Source organism: Canis lupus, chromosome 38 (genome assembly GCF_048164855.1).
Source record: "Canis lupus baileyi chromosome 38, mCanLup2.hap1, whole genome shotgun sequence".
Taxonomy (NCBI): domain Eukaryota; kingdom Metazoa; phylum Chordata; class Mammalia; order Carnivora; family Canidae; genus Canis; species Canis lupus.
The window spans coordinates 8,581,770-8,603,453 of NC_132875.1; the positions used below are offsets into that span (position 1 = coordinate 8,581,770).

Genomic DNA, 21,684 nt, shown 5'->3' on the forward strand with positions numbered 1-21,684 from the left:
GTGAATCCCGGGTGGGTGGGGTCTTGCTGGCTCAGGGCCGACCCTCTCCCTGCCAGTTGAGGGGACAGTTTGGGTTCCCATCAGGGGATGCTTTGCCCACAGGGTCTTGCTCCTGAGCCCAGACAAGCTGGAAACCAGAACCGAACTAAATCAAAACGCAAGCAGCTGAAGCTCCTCTTGCATCCCCACCCCTGCTGGCCCCGGGTCTCCCCCCCCACACACACACCCAGGCACATGTCCCCCCAGGTCCAGTTCTGGGACAACTAGCTGACTTTCAACTGGGGGCAGAGACCATCCTAAGGACGCTAGTCAATTCCTGCACGCTCAGGTCTTAACATATTTGATCTTCTAAATAGGCCTCTGAAATAGACACTATTTCCTCTACTTTTTTTTTTTTTTTTAAGATTTTATTTATTTGAGAGAGAGAGCAGTTGGGGCAGAGGCAGAGGGAGAAGCAGACTAGACTCTCCACTGAGCAGGGAGCCCGATGTGGGACTCGATCCCAGGACCCCAGGGTCACGATGTGAGCCCAAGGCAGATGCTCAACCGACTGAGCCACCCAGGTGCCCCTACTCCCTCGACTCGACAAAAGAAAGCAAACCCTAAGATTCCAAGGGGCTGTGGAACTTGTCCGAGGTCACGGGGCTGGAGGACGGGAAGCCAGGTGGTCGGATGCCAGTGCCGTCATGCAGGGCGGCTTCCTGCTAGCCTGGGGGCTCGGGTACACGGGCCCTGGGCGCTGGGGGGAAACACGGTGGGAACAGCGACGATGGCTGCAGGAATCCCACGAAGGAAGTGTGGCAACAGACAGTAAATTCAACCACACTGACCTGGGGTCCCGGATCCCTTCCCCGGCCCAGCTGCATGTCCTGCCCTCGGTGTGGGGTGCTGAGATCAGGTGGGGGGCATCCTGATTGGGTGGGGGCTGGTGGCACAGGCGGTGGAGTGATTCACCCAATGCAGAATAAAAGAGAAGCTTGTGGGATACACCAAGGGATCAGAGGGCTCAGGTGGTGATCTTGGGGTCCTGGGATCGAGTCCCTCATCGGGCTCCCTGCATGGGGCCTGCTGCTCCCTCTGCCTGTGTCTCTGCCTCTCTCTGTGTCTCTCATGAATAAATAAATAAAATCTTAAAAATAATAAATAAAATAAATAAAATAAAATAAATAAAATAAAATAAAATAAAATAAAATAAAATAAAATAAAATAAAATAAGGAATAGACTAGAAGCAGTCTGTACATCCTGTGCCTTGGCTGTGGTAAAGCAGCAGCTAAGTAATCTCAGCATCTCAGACATCCATGGTATGACGGCTGGTGGCCCCGCTGAGACTTTCCCTGGGGGCTTCTAGCTCCCCGCCTGATCGTGTTAGGGGCTCAGGGGTGCATGTGGGCTGTGATTATGGTGCTAGTTCCCTCTCCCTCGTGGTCCCTCGGGGGTAACAGGCCCAGAGGGCAGCGAGCGGCAGCTGGAAGTGGCTGAAAGCACAGCCTGGGCCCTGGTGGCGGGGCCTCCGGGCCACAGGATTGATGAAGTTTTGGAATGAGGCGACGTCTGGTGGGGGGAGGTCCGGAGCCGACGACCAAGAAAGAATTCTTGAGACATTTTTGGTGCAAAGTGGTGGTTTTATTAAAGCCTCGGGGACAGGATCCCTGGGCAGGAAGAGCGGCTGCCTTGATGGGTGGCTGATTACACCCCTGGGAGCTGGGAGGGGTTTGAGGACTGAGAATAAGGATTCCTTATTCTCTAAGGAATTTTGGAAGCAAAGTTTCCAGGACCTTGAGGGGGTCCTAGCTATTGTTGGAAACAGGTCACTTATTACCGTCTAATAAAACCTGAGTCATGGGACACCTGGGTGGCTCAGTGGTTTTGCATCTGCCTTTGGTTCAGGGCCTGATCCTGGAGTCCGGGGATCAAGTCCCACGTCGGGCTCCCTGCATGGGGCCTGCTTCTCCCTCAGCCTGTGTCTCTGCCTCTCTCTCTCTCTCTCTGTGTCTCTCATGAATAAATAAATAAAATCCTTTTTTTTTTTTTTTTAAAGGAAAGGTGCTACTTGCTACTCCAGCAGTGATTCTAACCACCTCTTGTAGGAAGGGGAACAGACACGAATTGTTTCCCCCCATTTTGGGCGAAGAAAGCGGGTCTGCATGGAAGGGATCTGCGTGGAGTTAAAGAGCAAGTGAAAGGAGGGGCACGCTCTGACCCTGGTCTGTACTTTTGGCCTCATTTCTCTGTCAGCTTTGAGCCAGACGCACTTGTTTAGGGCCTTGTCAACAGGTTATGCAAGTGAATCACCTGAAAACCGCCTGCAGCAAAACACAGCAGAGCCAGTCCTGGAGGTGTTGAATTCTGCCCCTAATTTGCGTCCTGGGTGGAGCTGTAGGGTGCAAGGTGCCGAGCACTCCCGAGCACCCCCGCAGGGAGATTGGGCCTGGCACATCCCCCCCACGCAACCAAATCTTTGTCCTGCCCTTCCCTGACCCCTCCCAGCCCTGCCCCTTCGTGGCTTTCATACCTACCAGGCTCTGGCACTGAGGCTTCTAGAAAATCTGAAGAGACCTCCTTTCCCCTTGGTTATGAAGTTCAGTGGGTGGAGTGGTTTGGCTCAAAAACTTGGCTCTTAAAAAAAAAAAAAATCTCATGTATTATTTTTTCCCCACATTTACCCACGAGGGGTCAAGGGAGTTTGAGATTCCCCCCACCCTCAGGCTTTTAGCCAAACCACAGAATTTCTCAAATACAGCCGTCACACGGATGCTGAGGGCATTCCCCGCGCCCCCTATAACTCTATATAATTTGTATTAGAAAATACATTTACGGAGAGATCTATAAAGTTTTCAAAAACAGTTTGGGGATGATGGCATCACAGAGTTACATCGGTTTATCGGGGCTCCTGCAGAGTCAGGAGTGGAAAAAAAAAGACATTGTGGGGGCAAACCCCATAGCAGCAGCAGCTCCCTGAAGCTGAACCTGCTGGGAGGGTTTCGCAGCCAAGCCCAGGAGGACGACGAGGTGCAGGCGGCCTGAGCTCTAGTCCTGCTTCTGGAGGCTTCCTGGTCCTCTGACCAAGTGCAGGTGCCAGGCAGAGGGGGACAGCGGGGGCGATTCCCAAGTGGCTGAAGACATCAAGGTCTCCCATGGGCTGCCTTGCTCTAGGCCCAACAGCAGGTGGACACAGGTGCCCCCCCCCCCTGCGGGGAGGGGAGTCCAGAGGCTTCTCTTCACCTGCCTGGGCCATCGTGATTTATAATAAGAAGCACATAGTCGGTGTTGGTCCTTGATGCTGGCACAAGCTCCCAAAAAACCCCTTCGGAATTTCTAACTCCAGAGGAGAGCCAAGGTGTCTTGTTATGCTAACGAGGCAGGCCACCAGGTTGGCAGGAGAGGCCACCCTGTGATTAGAGGTTTGGAACTTCCCTCCTGGGAGGGCAGACAGACGGGATGGAGATTGAATTCTTTTTTTTTTTTTAAAGATAGATTTATTTATTTATTTATTTATTTATGATAGACATAGAGAGAGAGAGGCAGAGACATAGGAGGAGGGAGAAGCAGGCTCCATGCTGGGAACCTGACGTGGGACTCGATCCAGGGACTCCAGGATCACGCCCTGGGCCAAAGCAGGTGCTAAACCGCTGAGCCACCCAGGGATCCCCTGGAGATTGAATTCTATTAGCAATGGGCACTGACTTAATCATCCTACATAACAAAGTGTCCATGAAAACAGGGTTCGAGGGACTTCCCAGGTGGGTGGACACACTGGAGATTTGGGGAAAGAGGCTTGGGAGCCCCGTACCCTCTCCTCAGACCTTGCCCTGTGCATCTCTTCCATCCAGTTATGTCCTTTTATAACGGAGTCATATCCTTTTATAATAAACAGGTACTAGTGAGTAAAATGTTTCTCTGAGTTCTGTGAGCCCCACTAGCAAATTAACGGAAGCCAAGGAAGGTGTCGTGGGAACCTCCGATCTGCAGCTGGTCAACCAAAAGCACAGCTGGCAACTTGGACTTGCTAGTGGGGTCTGAAGTGGGGGTCCGTCTGGTAGGAGGACTAAGCCCTTCAATCTGTGGGATCCGATGCTCTCTCCTGGGAACGGTGTTAAACGGAATTAAACTGCTGAACACCCAACCGGTGTCAGACACCTGCTTGGTGGCATCGGAAGACTCACAGCACAACTGTGTGCAGGAGTTTAGTGCCGCCTTCAGCCCAGGGCGTGATCCTGGAGACCCAGGTTCAAGTCCCACATCAGGCTCCCTGCATGGAGCCTGCTTCTCCCTCTGCCTGTGTCTCTGCCTCGGTCTCTCTGTGTGTCTCTCATGAATAAATAAATAAAATCTCAAAAAAAAAAAAAAAAAAAGAAGTACTTGTTCTACTGCAAGCCCTTTCCCACCGTTTCTGTGGGGACTCAGTCAAAGGGCAAGTTACAGATGCCCTACATGGGACCCGCACCTGCCAGCCACCACCCCCCCCAGACCTGAGACTCCCACCTGGGGAGTCTACTGGCAGTTGCAACCTGCAGCACCCCCCACCTCCCACCCCAAGGGCCAGCATTTCCCAACTCAGAGAGAAGGAACAGGTGCTTCACCACCTCCTAAGCCACGAGTGAAAAGCGCAGCTTCCTGGTCCCACAGGAGGCTCTCAATCAAAACCCTGCAATAGGGACATAAAGCTCGACTTTATTATTATTTTTGTTAAATATTTTTTTAAGATTTTATTTATTCATGAAAGACACAGAGAGAGAGAGGCAGAGACACAGGCAGAGGCAGAAGCAGGCTCCACGCAGGGAGCCCGGTGTGGGACTCGATCCCGGGTCTCCAGGATCACACCCCAGGGCAAAGGCAGGCGCTAAACTGCTGAGCCACCAGGGATCCCCTGGACTTTAAATTGAACCAGTCTTTCTCTTCCTTGTTCCTGAAGCCTCTCCCCCTTCCCCCTCACAGTTTTTCTGTAAAATCCTTTGTTCCAAGAGCTCGGGATTGGGATAGACGTTGAGAGTTGGTAACAACACCCCATGGTCAGAGCCAGTGCCAGTCGCCAGGCCACCTGGAGACCTGGTGACCACGGCTCAGAGCACGGCCCAGGTTCCTATCAAATCCGCCCAGATCCTGTATTTTCCTCTAAAAACCCCTCAGCCTTTCTACTCTGGGTGGGCTTGGGGTCTGGGAGGCACCAGCCAGCTGCAGCCTCCTTCCCCCAGCAAAGTGATACACTATCTTCCTTCTTTCCACCCAGACTTGGTCTTCGAGTTGCATTTTTTTTTTTTTTTTTTTTGGCTCCAGAGCACAGAGGGCGGTTTTTTCAACAATTGGAGGTTCTAGCAATTTTCACTTTCAGGACTGTGGGCCGCTGGGGTCCGTGAAGGATCTCAAGATGGCTGGGCGAAAACTTGCTCTAAAAACCATTGACTGGGTAGCTTTTGGGGAGATCATACCCCGAAACCAGAAGGCCATTGCCAACTCCCTGAAATCCTGGAATGAGATGCTTACCTCCAGGTTGGCTACTCTTCCTGAGAAACCACCTGCTATCGACTGGGCTTACTACAAGGCCAATGTGGCAAAGGCTGGCTTGGTAGATGACTTTGAGAAGAAGTTTAATGCCCTGAAGGTTCCTGTGCCAGAGATAAATACACTGTCCAGGTGGATGCTGAGGAAAAAGAAGATGTGAAAAGCTGTGCTGAGTTTTCATCCCTCTCAAAGGCCAGGATTGAAGAATATGAAAAAAAGCTAGAGAAGATGAAGAACATAATTCCATTTGATCAGATGACCATTGAGGACCTGAATGAAGTCTTCCCAGAAACCAAATTAGACAAGAAGAAGTATCCCTATTGGCCTCACAAGCCAATCAAAAATTTATAAACTTGAGTTGAGGAGAAAGCCCTGGCCCTCATATTATAAACGTTGGACATTAAAAATAATGATATGGAAAAAAAATTTTTTTCACTTTCAACCGATGCGTGAGCTGAGGCTCCTCCTGCACGCCGAAGGGTTTCTAGAGAACTCTCCACCCCCTACCTTGACACCTCAGAGTTCTAGAGGAATCTGGGCCTCTCTTCCTCCCCCTGGGCCCCGGGGTGGCACAGGTGCTCCAAGGAGGTCCCTGACCTCTCCTGCCCATCAAGGTCCACCTCACTGGAGGCTGCAGACATCTCTTGGGCAAGGCTGGAGAAAAACTCTGCACACACAGAAACATTGTACAAATTAAGGGTTTTATTTACATCATAGGGCAAGCAAAGGATACAAAAGGAGCCTCTTGGTCAAGCACTAAAGGCAAAGCTCTAAACCTCAATCCTCAGTAGGGCGTGGATCCGGACATTTTTAAAAAATCAAAACTGAAGACAGAGAAAAAGGCAAAAAGGTAATCTGCAACCTGCAGGTCCTGTCGGCGGGGAAGCAAGCACCCGGTGACCCTGCGGACAAGCTCATCACTGTACATGTGAATCTGGCTCCCGGGACAATCCCCGCAAGGCTCCGACTGGTGAAACTTCTAGGTTAATTCCTAATCAGACTACTCGGGTTTTAGGGCCTGGTAGTGTCTCCAATTTGGGGGTGGGGTGGGGAAGGTCTCCGTGGGCCAGGCCTTGGCAGCTCCAGTCTCTTCCCTGGTCACTTTTCCATCCCTCTGGGGACTCAGGGGGGCTTCTCCGGGGCGGGACTGCATCGTCCTCCAAGCCCACCCTGAGCCCCTTCCTCCCATCTCCCGTCTCCCATCTCCGGTGGCTGCCCAGGCCCTGCTCTCCCACTAAACTATGCTTGGCTTTTTCTTCCACTGAGGTCTCTTTCCGACACCCCCCGCCCCCCCAAGTCCCAGTGTGACCAGGCAATCTGTAATTATCTTGTGAAAATGTGCCACTATCAACTTTGATCATTTGAGTTAAAATAAGACCATCTGTTTTCTCTTTTCCTCACAAATATTAATGATGCAGAACGGGATCCAAGTTCATCTTCGACATGGGCCTCCAGAGCGCCTCGCTACCACCTTCTCCTACACGGGGGGTGCCTTTTTCTTGTCCATCTGTCTGTCTTTCCTACCTTCTCCACTCCCTGGTGCCAGCTGGTTGGCCTGACCAGCAAGGCAGCAGCCCTGAGGCCTCCTGGGCAAGGCCCGGGAAACTTCTTGGGGCAACACGCAGGTGTTGCCACCTACCCTGCAGACTGATCAGCAACGACTATCCAGACTTCTGGATATTCTGGAAACGGGGGGACGGGGCCTCTCACGGGGGTTGGCGGAGGGGTGTGGTAAGAGGAGCCCCCTCGTTCTTTCACCTCCCTTGCCAACGAACGGTCCGGTGGCAGTCCCTGGGTCATCTGCGGGGGAGCATCCAGCCCAGGACCCATGAGGCGCCAGCCTCTGAATCCAAGTGAGATGCGGACAAAGGTTGGCAGCACCAAAGAGGAAGGATGCCACCAAGGCAGCCAGTGAGAGCTCATGGGCCTCAGGGGGGTTTTAAGCACCAGCCATGTCACCTGCAGCCACCCAGCATCCCTGGTCCCCACCTGGAGCCAAAAACCCAGTCACCTAAGAGTTTCCAGGGCTGATAAACCAGGCCTGGTTTATACTTCCTCTTCTCCTCCCATCAACTTTCTCGTTTCAACTTCCAGCACCTCAATCTCCTACTTACTGGGTCCTTGTCTAAATCACACACTCTCCTTGCCAGACGTAGTGTCTCCCTCTCTCCCAAGACAGAGCACCTTTGGTGGCTTGGCGGAGAGGCGGCCAACAGCTGGCAGGAGCAGGCGACAGTGGCCCCCCCAGCAGCCAGCCACAGGCGGGCAGCTCCCAACCCCCAGCCAGACTGGGCCGGACTGGGCACGACGGGGGCGACTCCTCCAAGCACCCTCTCCAGCCCAGCAGCCTGCGCCTGAGCTCCCCGCTTCCCTCACCGCCAGCTGCACATTCGGGGCCCGGGTCGGGGTGGGAATCACAAGCTTTATCTGCTTTCCACAGTCACATGGTGTCATCAACAGTTTTCAAGGCATCACAACCTTCAAAGAGATTTTCCTTCCTTCCTTCTTCTCAAGCCCATAATTAAACTCCTGGCGACAATGGGGTGGAGGAAGGAGATGGGGCGCACGACAGACGAGCAGCTCTGTTGCTGCCCCCAGAACCGAGGCAGCCGGGGACCAGGAGTGCTGAGCACTGTATCAGCCCGTGATCTTTCCAGAACATAACAGATCATCTTAGTCCAGGTCTAAATCCCTTCTCCCCGCTTGTAAGCACTGCTCGGCGACCCCCCCCCAGAGTGCTCCCATCTGTCAGGTGTCTGCCTCGATGCCCACCCCCCACCCCCCACCCCCTGAAGGCTCCGGTGCTACCAAACCAGAATTAGGGGCCTAACTCTCTGCGGGATTGTCCGTCGGAGCCACCTGTGTCCTGGAGTCGTACAAAGCTCAGCGGATGGGCAGGGACGTCCCGTTCACAGCACTCATCCAAGTTCAGCAAAGAGAGACATGGTTTTCCTGCGAGGATTTGGTGGGTTCAGGTCGGAGATGGTCCTGGATCCGCGGGGCTCCCATCCTCAGGGTACGTCGGGGCCCGGGCGCAGCTCCATTAGCGGACGAACGAGACCACGCTGGTGGCCACCCCGAATGGGGCGGAGTAGGCGGCGGCGAAGCCCTGCAGGCCCAGGACCACGTAGCGGCAGCCTTTGATGACCACCTTCCCGACGTTCTATTTTTGAGAAGACAAGAGAAAAGCAAAGGGCCGGGTGAGGCAACTCTGATCCCTGCACAAAGGACCATTCCCCCTCAGCCTCTCAGGGCAAATTAGCACATGTTCCCACATCCACCCCCACTTCGAGAACATGTGGGGGTTCAGAAGACACATTACCATCTTGCAAAGTACTCTTTCTTTCTTTCTTTCTTTCTTTCTTTCTTTCTTTCTTCTTTCTTTTTTTTTAAAGATTTTATTTATTTGAGAGGGAAGGAGAGAGAGGGGAGAGAGGGATACTCCCCTCTGAGCAGGGCGCCCCGATGCGGGGCTGGATCCCAGGACCCCGGGACCATGAGCTGAGCCAAAGGCAGACGCGTAACCCACTGGGCCACCAGGTGCCCCGCTGCGAAGTCCTTTCAAGCACTGCCTATGTCCAGGTAGTTGGGACATCCTGGGAACAGTGGTGAGGGTGCTAGCTCTAAAACCAAGCCAGTTGTGTCTTTTTGCTGTTTTCACAATAGGCTCCATGCCCAACATGGGGCTTGAACTTGTGACCCTGAGATCAAGAGTCACATGCTCTAGTGACTGAGCCAGCTGGGTACCCTTGGTTTTATTTTTAAACCAAAGCCTACTCCTCTTCTCTGTTCCAGCCAAGTCACTGCATCATCTGAAGGGGGGTCAAGGGTCCCCTCCTTGACCTTATCCGAAAGCCCACCCTGCCGTCCCTCCATCTCCCAGGACGGACTCGGGTCCAAGAGGCATGTTTGGCTCTAGAGGCTCCCGCTGTTTTCTGATTGCTGCGTCCTCCAGCACAAGTATAAACTCCTGAAGGCTGAGGCCTCCACTGTGCTTTCTTGCTACCCACTCCTTTTCTGCATGGCCTGGCTCTGGAGGGGGGGGGGAGGGCATCCACGAGGTTCAAATGGAACAGCAACATAAGACTCGAGACCACCATCCCACCAATAGCAGCCGTGCTGCTGCCCACTCAACCCTCCTTCCTCTTCCCACCCCTAACTCCCATCGTCATTCTCAATGTCGACATCCCTGCAGGCTGACCACACACCTTGTCTCTCAGCCCCCCGACTTCTCCAACTCCGACAAGCACCTAGCATCCCTGGTTTCACTTACAATCCCTGACCATGATCACAACCCTCAGAGCCACCACTGCCCAGCAAACCTGTCTGTCTAGTAGGCTGACCCTCCCCCTCTCCCGGACGGAGGGACTTTCTTGGGCTCACTACTGTATCCCCAGCACCCAGAAAGGGCCTGGGACTTTCCATTGGAAACTCTCAGGCTAAGTAAGAAACCAAACCTGGGAGAGAGCCAGGTAACATCTATGGCTTCTCCAAACCCTGACTCCTGGCACGTGGCCTGTCAACTTCTCGGTGGGGTATTAGGGTGCATGCGGAGGGTGGGGGGGGGGAGTGTGATGTTGCCGAGAGACATGTCTATAAATGTGTAGGAAGATTCAGTGGGAGAATTTTACTTACCTCTTTGAAGTAACAATAACAAAAGACCGTTCTCTGGGAGCAAGTACTGTTACGCTTTACAGTCCTGTATAAGCAGTACCGCCGGAGTCACGGATGGCCTGCGTTAAACTTGACATTTTTGGCATTTGTACATCCATTTTCCCCAGCGTGATATTTTCAAAAGCTGTGAGTCACTTCATCTTTGCAATTTAGAAAAAAGCTACTAAAATAGCTCATTAGCTGGAACACTGTCAGAAGAACGCAGGTTCGAGAAAAGTGATAGAAAGAAATGTGAGATGTCCATCAAAGGCCATCTCTGTGTCCTTTGAGGGAGGTTTTGAATTATTTGATGGGAGTCAAGTTTTCAGACCAAATAATCTGTCAGAGAAGCAGTGGGGGACGCAGGGGAGCGTGGGAGGCTGAAGAATGCCCCCCCAATCCCAAGAACCTATAAATACGTGGCTTTATATGGCAAAAGGGATTTTGCAGATGTGACTGAATTAAGAGTCTTAAGGGGACGCCTGGGTGGCTCAGCTGGTTAAGCGTCTGCCTTCAGCTCAGGTGTCGTGATCCCGGGGTCCTGGGATGGAGTCCCTCTCGGGTTCCCTGCTCAGTGGGGAGCCTGCTTCTCCCTCTCCCTCTGCTCTCTCTTTCTCTCAAATAAATAAAATCTTTAAACATTTTTTAAAAAAAGAATTAAAAGTAATAATGGATAGCTTACGATTTAAGAAAAAACTAAGGGTCTTAAGATGGGGAGATGCTCCTGGATCATGCAGGTGGGCCTCCTATATATTTACACGGATCCGAAGGAGCACAACTGTCCTTCTAAGAGGAGTCAGACAGGAGGCAATGTCACGACAGAAGCAGAGGGAAAGATCTGCAGATCAACGCGGCTGGCGGTGATGCTGGAGGATGGGGACCTCGGGAAGCAAGAAAGAGCAACAAAACTGGTTTTTCCCTGGGCCTCCATGGGAACCGGCCTGCTGACGTCAGCAGGGGGGAGATGGATTTCGGACTTCTGGCCTCCAGACATGTGCAACTGCTGGTGTCCTAAAACCACTGTGTTGGCGGTAATCTGTCACAGCTGTCACAGGATGTCACACTTTCTGGGGGTCCTCTGTATTCAACTAACCCCCAGGGAAGCCAGGGATTCCCTGCCCTCTCCAGTTTCAGAAAAACCAAAACCAAAAATGCCTGGGTGATTCTGTCCGTGAAGCATCTGCCTTTGGCTCAGGTCATGAATCCGGGGTCCTGGGAGGGGGCCCAGAGTCGGGCTCCCTGCTCAGAGGGGAGTCAGCTTCTCCTTGTCCCTCTGCCCCTCCCCTGCTCGTGCTCTCTCTCTCTCTCTCTCAAAATAAATAAAATATTTAAAAAATAAAACAAAAACCCAAACCAAAACCCATCCACAGGGGGAAGGATCGCTTCCGCCTGAATATGAAGATCACGTCTTGGGTTTTGAGATGTGGGCAGGACGCAGGCACAAAGCTGAGCTCAGCCGTGGGCTACAGACCGAGGTTTTGCTCTGAGCTGCTGAGGCCTGATTAAAAAACGAATCAGAAAATCAGCCGTCCTGAGAGGTCTCTCCTTCACCCCCTGGGACAACAGCCAAACAGTCACAAAGGCCTTGGCACGAGCCAGGTGAGCTCGGAGATCTCTGTGTGCACGAACCCGCTTGCTCCTGCCCGGAACCCTAGTTTTAGCCCATGTCTCAGATGAGGAAATGGAGGCAAAGACGTGGGCCCAGAACAAGGTCACAAAAGCAACAGGCAGCAGGACGGGGCTTGAGCCGGGCGGCCTGGCTCCAGCGCTCCTGGCCTTTCCTGCTGCCACCAACTGAGGACATGCGGACAATTTTTCTCCCTCTTGAGCTAAAGGCTATTATTCCACACATTGTATCCCCCCCTCACCCCCTCCTAGCTGCCTGAGGAACAAAATTTACTTACTTCCCTTATCCACACTGCCCCTGTGGCTCTCAGGGGTGCCTGGGAAAAGCCAGCTCTCCTCTTAAGCTAAGTTTTGGGGGTGAGTCGCCTCAACCCATGTGCTCCTGCACAGGCAGTGCCAGGCGAGACTCCTGCCTCACCCTCCCAGCTTTCCAAGGTTTTAGGGACGCTTCAGAGGTCCCACACAATGTGCAGCAGAGCACCTGGCATGCTGAAGCAGAACAGCAAACATCTGCTCCCTTCCCTTCCCTCCTCCCAGAAAATGGCACTTCCACGACAGTGAAAGCACCAGGTGAACACTAGTGTCATTCCTGACAAGTCCCCAGGGAACTCAGACGGATGAGCCAGAGGCCAGGACACAGCCCCTGAGCCCCCAGCCTCCTTCCCGAGGCTGGAGCTGCAGGACACAGGGACGGGCTGGGACCCCTGGGCAGCAGGAGAGAAGAAATCCTTTTGTGGCCCACAAAGGCCAAATGCCTTTCTTTAAACAGACGCAGGAAGGGACTTGGGCGCAGGACTTGAACGGTTAACACATGAATAGGAACTGCAAACCCCCTTCCTTGAAGGAAAAGCCACTCGTTAACAATGGGGAGCCTTTGAGTCACTCCTTATTCCACTGGGCCCCGAAAGGGAAAGACTCACCTCCCCACACTGCTAGGGAGGCTTGGCGGTTCCCCTGGATTTTCAGCAAAGAGGGGTGGGCTATTTCCTTCCTCCCTGTTGGAACCTAACCGGGTACCTTCCCCGACACCTCCAAGAACGCGGAGGGGCGCCTGGGTGCCTCAGTGGTTGGGCGTCTGCCGTTGGCTCAGGTCGTGACCCCGGGATCCTGGGATCGAGTCCCGCATCAGGCTCCTGCAGGGAGCCCGCTTCTCCCTCTCTCTCTGCCCCTCGCCCCTGCTTGTGCTTCTTTCTCTCACTCTCAAATAAATAAAATCTTTTAAACTAAAAAAAAAATTTCACAAAACAAAAATTAGCCATTTTAAAGTGAAAAATTCAGTGGCATCCAGCACATGGACCGTGTTGTGTGACCAGCACTTTACCTACTTCGGAAACATTTCCATCAGCCCAAAAGGAAGAGCCGCACACACCTGTTACCCACTTGCCCATCATTTTTGCTTCTCCCCAGGCCCTGGCAACCACCCATCTCCTTCCCTCCCTCTGCACTTAACCAATTTTGGATCTTCTATATAAACGGAATCCTACACACACACAGTATGATCTCGTGTGTCTGGTTTCTTTCACTTAGCATAATGTTTAAAGGTTCGTATGAGACAGGGAAATAAAGGGGTCCCATGAAAAAGTGTTCTTTATTTTTCCCGCTTCTATCTTCGCCAGGCCCACACCCTCGCCCTACACACACCTTATAGAACAGATATTGTATGTCGTCCCTGTAAAGGGCAAGCATTTAATCATTGCTTTGGAGTCTTCCAGCACAACAGGTAACACCTAAGGAGGGACCCGACCAAGACCACTGACTCATCGAGATCCCTGGCTCCAGGGTCTACCTGTCTAACGGAGGAGGACACACAAACACACCTGTTTGTTCCTGGATTACTGAGAAGACACTTGCACCAGACCATTATCCTCAGGCTCCAGGCCCCAAGCACAGACAAAACTCCTTTTTCTTCCCGGGTCTCCAAGACACTCTGTATTTATCTATATTCTCTCCATCTTCAATAAACTCTGCTCTGGGGACGACTGGGTGGCTCAGCGGTTAAGCATCTGCCTTTGGCTAAGGGCGTGATCCTGGGGTCCTGGGATCGAGTCCCACATCGGGCTCCCTGCATGGAGCCTGGTTCTCTCTCTGCCTGTGTCCCTACCTCTCTCTGTCTCTCGTGAATAAATAAATAAAATCTTAAAAAAAAAAACAACCCTCTGCTCTCACGACTCTTCTTGGCTCGGGTGTTGAGTGTCATCCTGCACAGAGCCAAGGACACTCCTTGGACCCAGCCAGCCTGCCTCTCACCCACGCTGTGGCACAGAACAGTAGTTCATTCCTTTTTACGGCCGAATAGCATTCCATCCTATGCACACACCACATTTTGTTCATCATTTATCAGCGGATGGACATATGGGTGGTTCCCATCTTTTGGTTACTCTGGGTAACGCTGCTATGATCATGGGACTGTTCGATATGTTCTCTCTCTCGAATATATGTGTGTATACATCAGTGCTTCTTTCCGATTATTTGGGGTGTATACCTAGGAGTGGAGTTGCTGAATCATGGCAGTTCTATGCGTACTTTTTTGAGGAACCTCCAAACGGTTTACCGCAGCAGCTGTACCATCTTGCATTTCCATTAGCAATGGAATTCACAGAATTCCAATTTCTCCATATCCTTGCCAACATTTATTCTTTTTAAGATTTTATTTGTTTATTTATGAGACAGAGAAAGAGAGAGAGAGAGAGAGAGAGAGAGGCAGAGACACAGGCAGAGGGGCCCGACGTGGGACTGGATCCCGGGTCTCCAGGATCATGCCCTGGGCTGAAGGCAGGTGCTTAACCCCTGAGCCACCCGGGCTGCCCCATTTGTTATTTTTTAAATAGCAGCCATCCTAGTGAGTGTGAGTAGTACCTTGTCATTTACCTGTGAAACCTCAATCCTCTCTGCCAAGTTTCATGTCACCATTGATTTCAAAATGCTCCTGACTTTAAACCCTCATTCCTCAGGACTCTGGACTATGGGGCTCTGTGGGGTGCCCCGGCTATGCCAGGAGCTCCCCGGGAGGCGTGGACTTCACTAGGGCAGGTGGCATTCCATCTGTTTTTCTACCCCGAGCTGTTAGCACAATCCCTGCTCGAACTGAGCACTTGAAACCCGTCTTCAGGTGTCAGCCCCTGACCTGAGACGTCCACCTTTACTGGTTCACCGGCCAAGAGGCCAACGGTGGCATCTGTGCTCCACTGAGACCAGGAAGAGGATGGTCACTTCCAGCATGACCCTGAGCCTGGAAGTCCCCACTTCGGAGTTGCCGCTAATAGACTGCATCACTGCCGGGGCCGTATATTGCGCCCAGAGCTGCTGATGTGCTTTTATGGGGGATGATGCATGGAATTTTCTAGGCGTGGAGACTGGATGGTTTCAGATAGGATAAGAGAGGCCACTGATGGACACAGATAAGGAGAACTGAATCAGATGAGGCCTTTGGCCAGGACACAATGAGTTCTGTGATCTTCTGGGTGGCCTTGTTCAAGGCCCCAGGGAGCGGGGCCAGAAGTAGCCTCCAGCGATTCCAGGCAGAGGGACCTGGGCACTGCCTTGGGCTTTGATCCCTGCGAAGGACACTGTCCTTTGAGCCCATATTCATATTCTCTCTCGCCCCCCTCTACATCCCCCCTCGCCCCCCATGCTCCAAGGCAAAAGGCCTTGCAAGGACGTTGCAGGTCCCAGAGCACCCCGACAGCCAGCTGCCAGAGGGAAAAGTAGATCCAACAAGCGCCTCTCTGTGTATTTGCTGAGCTCCCAGGCCCTGGAAATAACCTCGGGGAACGCGCTTGGGGGGAGAATAACCCACACGGCTCCGGGCGGGTGGGATACCCTGGAGAGGCTGTCGCCGGAGACCCGGGGGCCCGACGGGACCGGCCTGCAGCTGCTCCCTGCTTCCCAGCTGGGTCACCCAACCGCTCGAATGCCTCCGTGCTCCCAGCTGTAAAATAGGGACGCGGCTTTCTGTCCCACCTAGTGCACCTGGGGGGGGGGGGGGGGGGCTCGCGGGGGCTTGCTGGGAATGTCCCAGGGGGCCGGCTCCCGGGCACCCCCCCCCCCCCCCGGGCTCTGGTTTGGCTCCTCTCCCTACCTGGACTTGCTGCCCCGTCACCTCCCGGCGCGGGACGGGCCCTCCTCGGTGCGCGGGGACGACCGCCGGCGGGGGCGCGACCCCGGCCCGCCCCGGCCCGGACCCCGGCCCCGACCCCGCCCCGGCCCCGACCCCGACCCCGGCCCCGGCCCCGGCCCCGCGGCCCCACCTTGCCACACTTCTTCAGCTTCTGCCGGTACCTCCTCGCGGGCCTCCCGCCGGGCGCCGGCTCCTCCAGCGGCTCGTAGCGCTCGGGCAGCGCCGCCAGGTGCACCGCGCGCGCGCCCCGGGCCCCCGCCCGCCCCTCGGCCCCGCGCTCGGGCGGCTCCAGGAGGGCGGCCGCCTCCTCGTCCGCCGGCGTCCGCGCTCGGCCCCGGGGCCCGCGGCGCAGGAAGCCGCTCGCCGCCTTGCCCCGCAGCCGGGCTCCCGCCGTCATGATGCTGCGGCCGCTGCGGCCCAGGGCGCGGCGAGAAGACGCCGGGCTCCGCGCCCCGCCCCCGCCCGGACGGACGGACCGACGGACGGACGCGGTGGGGGGAACGCGGGGGGCAGCGCCCTCTGGCCGCGGGGCTCGGAGCTGCGCCGCCGCCCGGACGGACGGACGGACAGACGGGGAACGCGGGGGCAGCGCCCCCAGGCCGCGGGGCTCGGAGCTGCGCCCCCGCCGCGCCCCACCCCCCGCACCTGGAGACCCCAGCGGGGGACCCCGAAGGCGGGGCGCGCAGCCAAGTGCCCGACACGCCGACCCCGCCCTCCAAATAACGAGGCGTCGTTTGCCACGTTCGGGTCGGCAGAGGCGGTGGGAAGAAGGGGGGGGCCGCCGAGGCCGTGGTGGGGCGCTGGTGAGGGCGCGCTATGCGCGGGGTGCGCACCGGGACGGACTTCGGGGAAGGCGGTCGGAAATTATACACACGAAAGGAAAGGAAAAGGAAAAGGGAAAAGGGAAAAAAAGGGAAGGAAAAAGAAAAAAGGAAAGGAAAAAGGAAAAAGGAAAGGAAAGGAAAAGGGAAAGGAAAGGAAAAAGGAAAAAGGAAAAAAAGGGAAAAGGAAAGGGAAAGAAAAGAAAAAAGAGAAAAAGAAAAAAGAAAGAAAGAAAGAGAAAAAAGGAAAGGAAAAGAAAGGAAAGAAGAAAAGAAAAAAAGAAGAAAAGAAAAGAAAGAAAAGAAAAGAACGCCTGGCTGGCTCAGCGGTTTAGCGCCTGCCTTCGGCTCACGGCATGATCCTGGAGTCTCGGGATCGAGTCCCGCCTCGGGCTCCCTGCATGGAGCCTGCTTCTCCCTCTGCCTGTGTCTCTGCTTCTCTCTTTGTGTCTCTCAGGAATGAATAAATTAAATCTTAAAAAAAAAGAAAAAGAAGGAAAGAAATAAAAGAAAGAAGAAAGAAAAAGAAGAAAGAAAGAAAAGAAAGAAGGAAAGAAAGAAAGAAGAAGGAAAGAAAGAAAGAAGGAAAGAAAGAAAGAAAAAGAAAGAAAAAGAAAGAAAGAAAGAAAGAAAAGAAAAGAAAAGAAAAGAAAAGAAAAGAAAAGAAAAGAAAAGAAAAGAAAAGAAAAGTGGTTTAGCGCCGCCTGCAGCCCGGGGCGTGACCCTGGAGTCCCAGAATCGAGTCCCGCATCGGGCTCCCTGCATGGAGCCTGCTTCTCTCTCTGCCTCTCTCTGAGTCTCTCTGAGTCTCTCTCTGCGTCTCCTCGGGACTCGATCCTGGGACTCCAGGGTCATGCTCCGGGCCAAAGGTAGGCACCAAACCGCTGAGCCACCCAGGCGCCCCTTCACGGTGAATCTTAAACTTCTGGGGAAAGCCTTACTGTTTTATGCCAATAAAAGCTCTCTTTTTAAAAGTCGGTTCCATGCACAGCCAGGAGCCCAAGGCGGTCCTTGAACTTCCCACCCTGGGATCAAGACCTGAGCTGAGATCAAGAGCCACCCAGGGGCCCTCTCTGCCAGTAAATATCTTTTAATGCTTAGAAAATAAGAATTAAGTATAAAATAATATGGGTTCTTTATTTCATTAATATTTTAATAGTATTCAAGTGCATGATACATTTAAGAATGATTTGGATATGTTGCTATAACTACATAAAATATTTACAATTTAGCTTATAGGGATATTCAAATACTAGTTTTATGATTCCAACTTAAAATGTATAATCAAGTAATTGATTTAGAGCTACACGTTTGCATTCAAAGGATCATAAAAGTAGATTTAATTTACTAGGGGCACCTGGGTGGCTCAGGTCATGATCCCTAGGTCATGGGATGGAGCCCCACAAGCCATCTGGCTCCCTGCTCCACGGGGAGCCTGCTTCTCCCTCTCCGTCAGCTGCTCCCCTGGCTTGTGCTCTCTGTCAAATAAATAAATAAAATATTTTAAAAAATAAATTTAATTAACTATATTTGTAAGAAGGACATAGCCTTGTATACATAGCTGAAATACTTGAAAATTAAATATATTAAGCTTGTAAAAGTCATTTAAAATGTTTAAGATAATTAAATTGGGTGAATGGTAAAAATCCTCCTTACAGTAATTAGGTTAGTAAATAAAACAAAGGTTAAGGGAAGCTAGATTTGTGGATTTTTTTTTAACTAAAGTAACTATTAATTTATATATACAAAAGAAAGAGGTCTTAACAGTCCTTTTTCTGAGTATAAAACTGACTTCAGGGGTGCCTGGGTGGCTTAGTCAGTGGAGCATGCAACTCTTGGTGAGTTCTAGCCCCACACTGAGTGTTTAGAGATTACTTAAAAAAAAACAAAACAAACAAACAAACAAAAACTTGACTTCAGAAGCCCCTCTCCCCACAGACTGCATATCAAATACAAAGGTAAAATATGCAAGGTTTTTGTTCATACGAAATACTATTCAAATATCACAACATTTCCTTTTTTTTTCTTCCAAATTTTAATTTAAATCCTAGCTAGTTAACATAAAGTATAATGTTGGTTTCAGGAGTGGTTCATCACTTATATACCACACCCAGTGCTCATCACATCAAGTGCCCTCCTTAATACCCATCCCCCACCTGGCCCATCCCCCACCCACCTCCCTCCATCAACCCTCAGTTTGTTTTCTTTTTATTATTATTATTATTTTTTAAGATTTTATTTATCTATTCATGAGAGACACAGAGAGGCGGAGACACAGGCAGAGGGAGAAGCAGAGGGAGAAGCAGGCTCCATGCAGGGAGCCTGATGTCGGACTCGATCCTGCATCTCCAGGATCAGGCCCTGGGCCGAAAGCAGCGCTAAACCGCTGAGCCACCCAGGCTGCCCTCAGTTTGTTTTCTATCATTAAGAGTCTCTGCTGGTTTGGGGGTACCTGTTAGTTAGTTAAGCAGCTGACTCTTGATTTCAGCTCAGCTCATGATCTAGGGGTCCGTGATCAAGCCCCAGGTCAGGTCTCAGTCTCAGTGTGAAGTCCGCTTGAAGATTTCTCTCCCTCTCTTTCTGCCCCTCCCACCACTCATGTGCTTTCTGTCTCTCAAATAAATGGGATAGATCTTAAAAAAAGCGGGGGGGGGGAGTCTCTTAGGGTTTCCCACCTTCCTCCCATATGTTCATCTGTTTTGTTTCATAAATTCCACATGAGTGAAATCCTACGATGTTTGTCTTTCTCTATTTTGCTTTGTATAAAACATAGTTCCATCCATGTCATTGCAAATGGCAAGATTTAATTCTTTTTGACAGCTGAGTAATATTCCATTGTATATATATATAACACCTCTTCGTTATGCATTCATCAGTTTTCTTTAAAAGATTTTATTTATTTATTCATGAGAGACAGAGAGAGGCAGAGACACAGGCAGAGGGAGAAGCAGGCTCCATGCAGGGAGCCCGACGTGGGACTCGATCCCAGGTCTCCAGGATCATGCCCTGTGTCAAAGGCAGATGCTCAACCACTGAGCCACCCAGGCGTCCCTCCATTCATCAGTTGATGGGCTTTTGGGCTCTTTCCATAATTTGGCTATTGTTAATAATGTTGCTATAAACATTGGGGTACACATACCCCTTCAAATCTGTATTTTAAAAAATTTTATTTAAATTCAATTAATTAACGTATAATGTATTATAGGGTTCAGAGGTAGAGGTCAGTAATTCATCAGTCTTACATAATCCCCCGTGCTCATTACGTCATGTGCCCTCCTTAATGCCCATCACCAGTTACCCCATCCCCCCACTCTTCTCCCCTCCAGTGACCCTCAGTTTGTTTTCAAATCTGTATTTCTGCATCCTTTGGGTAAATACCTAGCAATGCAATTGCTGGATCATAGGGTAGCTCTATTTTTAACTTTTTGAGGAACCTCCATACCGTTTTGCAGAGTGGCTGTCCCAGTTTGCATTCCCACCAACAGTGCAAGAGGGTTCCCCTTTCTCCATCCGCATCCTTCCCAATCCCTGTTATTTCTTGTGTTGTTGATTTTAGCCATTCTGACAGGTGTGAGGTGATATCTCATTGTAGTTTTGATTTGATGGTGAGCGATGTCGAGCACCTTTTCATGCGTCTGTTGGCCATGTGTGTGTCTTCTCGGGAAAAATGTCTATCTATTCATGTCTTCAGCCCCATTTAATTGGATTATTTGTTTTTTTGGGTGTTGATTTTGATAAGTTCTTCATATATTTTGGATACTAACCCTTTATCAGCTACATCATTTGCAGATATCTTCTCCCGTTCTGTAGGCTGCCTTTTATTTTTTTTTAAGATTTTATTTATTTATTCATGATAGACACAGAGAGAGAGAGAGAGAGAGAGAGAGAGAGAAGCAGAGACACAGGCAGAGGGAGAAGCAGGCTCCATGCAGGGAGCCCAACATGGGACTCGATCCCGGGACTCCAGGATCACGCCCTGGGCCAAAGGCAGGCACTAAACCCCTGAGCCACCCAGGGATCCCCTGTAGGCTGCCTTTTAGTTTTGTTAATTGCTTCCTTTGTTGTACAGAAGCTTTTTATCTTGATGAAGTCCCCAAAATTCATTTTTACCTTTCAAATACCACAACATTTAGCTTGCCTGTTAAAGGAAAACACTGGAATAACTGAAAATTGATCCACAAGTAAATCTCTACAACCAGTGAGCAAGCAGGACTTGAAGAGGTGTAGTCAGAAACCATCTTTACGTTGCTTGCCATCGTCTCTTTAGAGGTTATTCAGTATGGAAAGTGCTTCCTTTGCTCCTGGGTGAGAAGTTAGGCAGTCTTTTAGGTTTTTTGATCACACAGTGGTAACAAAAAGTTCCAAGGTTGCAAACGTGGTCTTGATTTATATAATTTTATTTATTTATTTATTATTAAGTAGGGTTTATGCCCTACATGAGGCTTGAACTCGTGACCCAGAGGTCAAGAATTACATGCTCCTCTGACTGAGCCAGCCAGGTGCCCCTTGGTTTACATAATTTTAAATCTTACAATGTTCAATGCCACGTAATACTCAGAGCCTTGACCTTGAATTTTGTTTTAAAGATTTTATCCATTTATTTAGAGAGACTGTGTGCACACTTGTACACGCAAGCAGAGGGAGGGGCAGTGGGAGAGGGAGAGAGAGAGAACCTCAGGCTGGCTCCCTGCTGGACTCAATCTCAAGCTCTGGACCCGAACTGAAATCAAGAGTGAGATGCTTAACCAACTGATTGAGCCAACCAGGTGCCCCACCTTGAACTTGATTTAAAGTTCATCCCTTAAACGAACTAGGGGTGGTAGAAGGGGAGGAGGGCGGGGGGTGGGAGTGAATGGGTGACGGGCACTGGGTGTTATTCTGTATGTTAGCAAATTGAACACCAATAAAAAATAAATTAAAAAAAAATAAAGTTCATCCCTTCTCCTCCTTCAGACCTGATAGAGGCT

The 21,684-nt window shown here is 51.5% G+C and overlaps 1 protein-coding gene across 1 annotated transcript; it reads right to left on the minus strand.

Moving 5' to 3' along the window:
• Positions 1 to 6,182: 6,182 nt before the first annotated feature.
• On the minus strand, positions 6,183 to 16,308 carry C38H1orf115 (chromosome 38 C1orf115 homolog). Its single transcript, XM_072814927.1, has 2 exons — positions 16,027 to 16,308; positions 6,183 to 8,663 (listed from the first exon to the last, which is right to left on the minus strand). The coding sequence occupies exons 1-2, from the start codon at positions 16,291 to 16,293 to the stop codon at positions 8,544 to 8,546; spliced, it is 387 nt and encodes a 128-aa protein (XP_072671028.1). The 5' UTR covers positions 16,294 to 16,308; the 3' UTR covers positions 6,183 to 8,543.
• Between the last annotated feature and the right edge of the window lie 5,376 nt (positions 16,309 to 21,684).

Excerpts from the sequence above, each read along its gene's own strand:
- C38H1orf115 (XM_072814927.1), bottom strand. The coding sequence starts at position 16,293 with ATGACGGCGGGAGCCCGGCTGCGGGGCAAGGCGGCGAGCGGCTTCCTG. Across the intron at positions 8,664-16,026 it reads AGCTGAAGAAGTGTGGCAAG|AACGTCGGGAAGGTGGTCAT; the intron begins GTGGGGCCGCGG and ends TCTCAAAAATAG.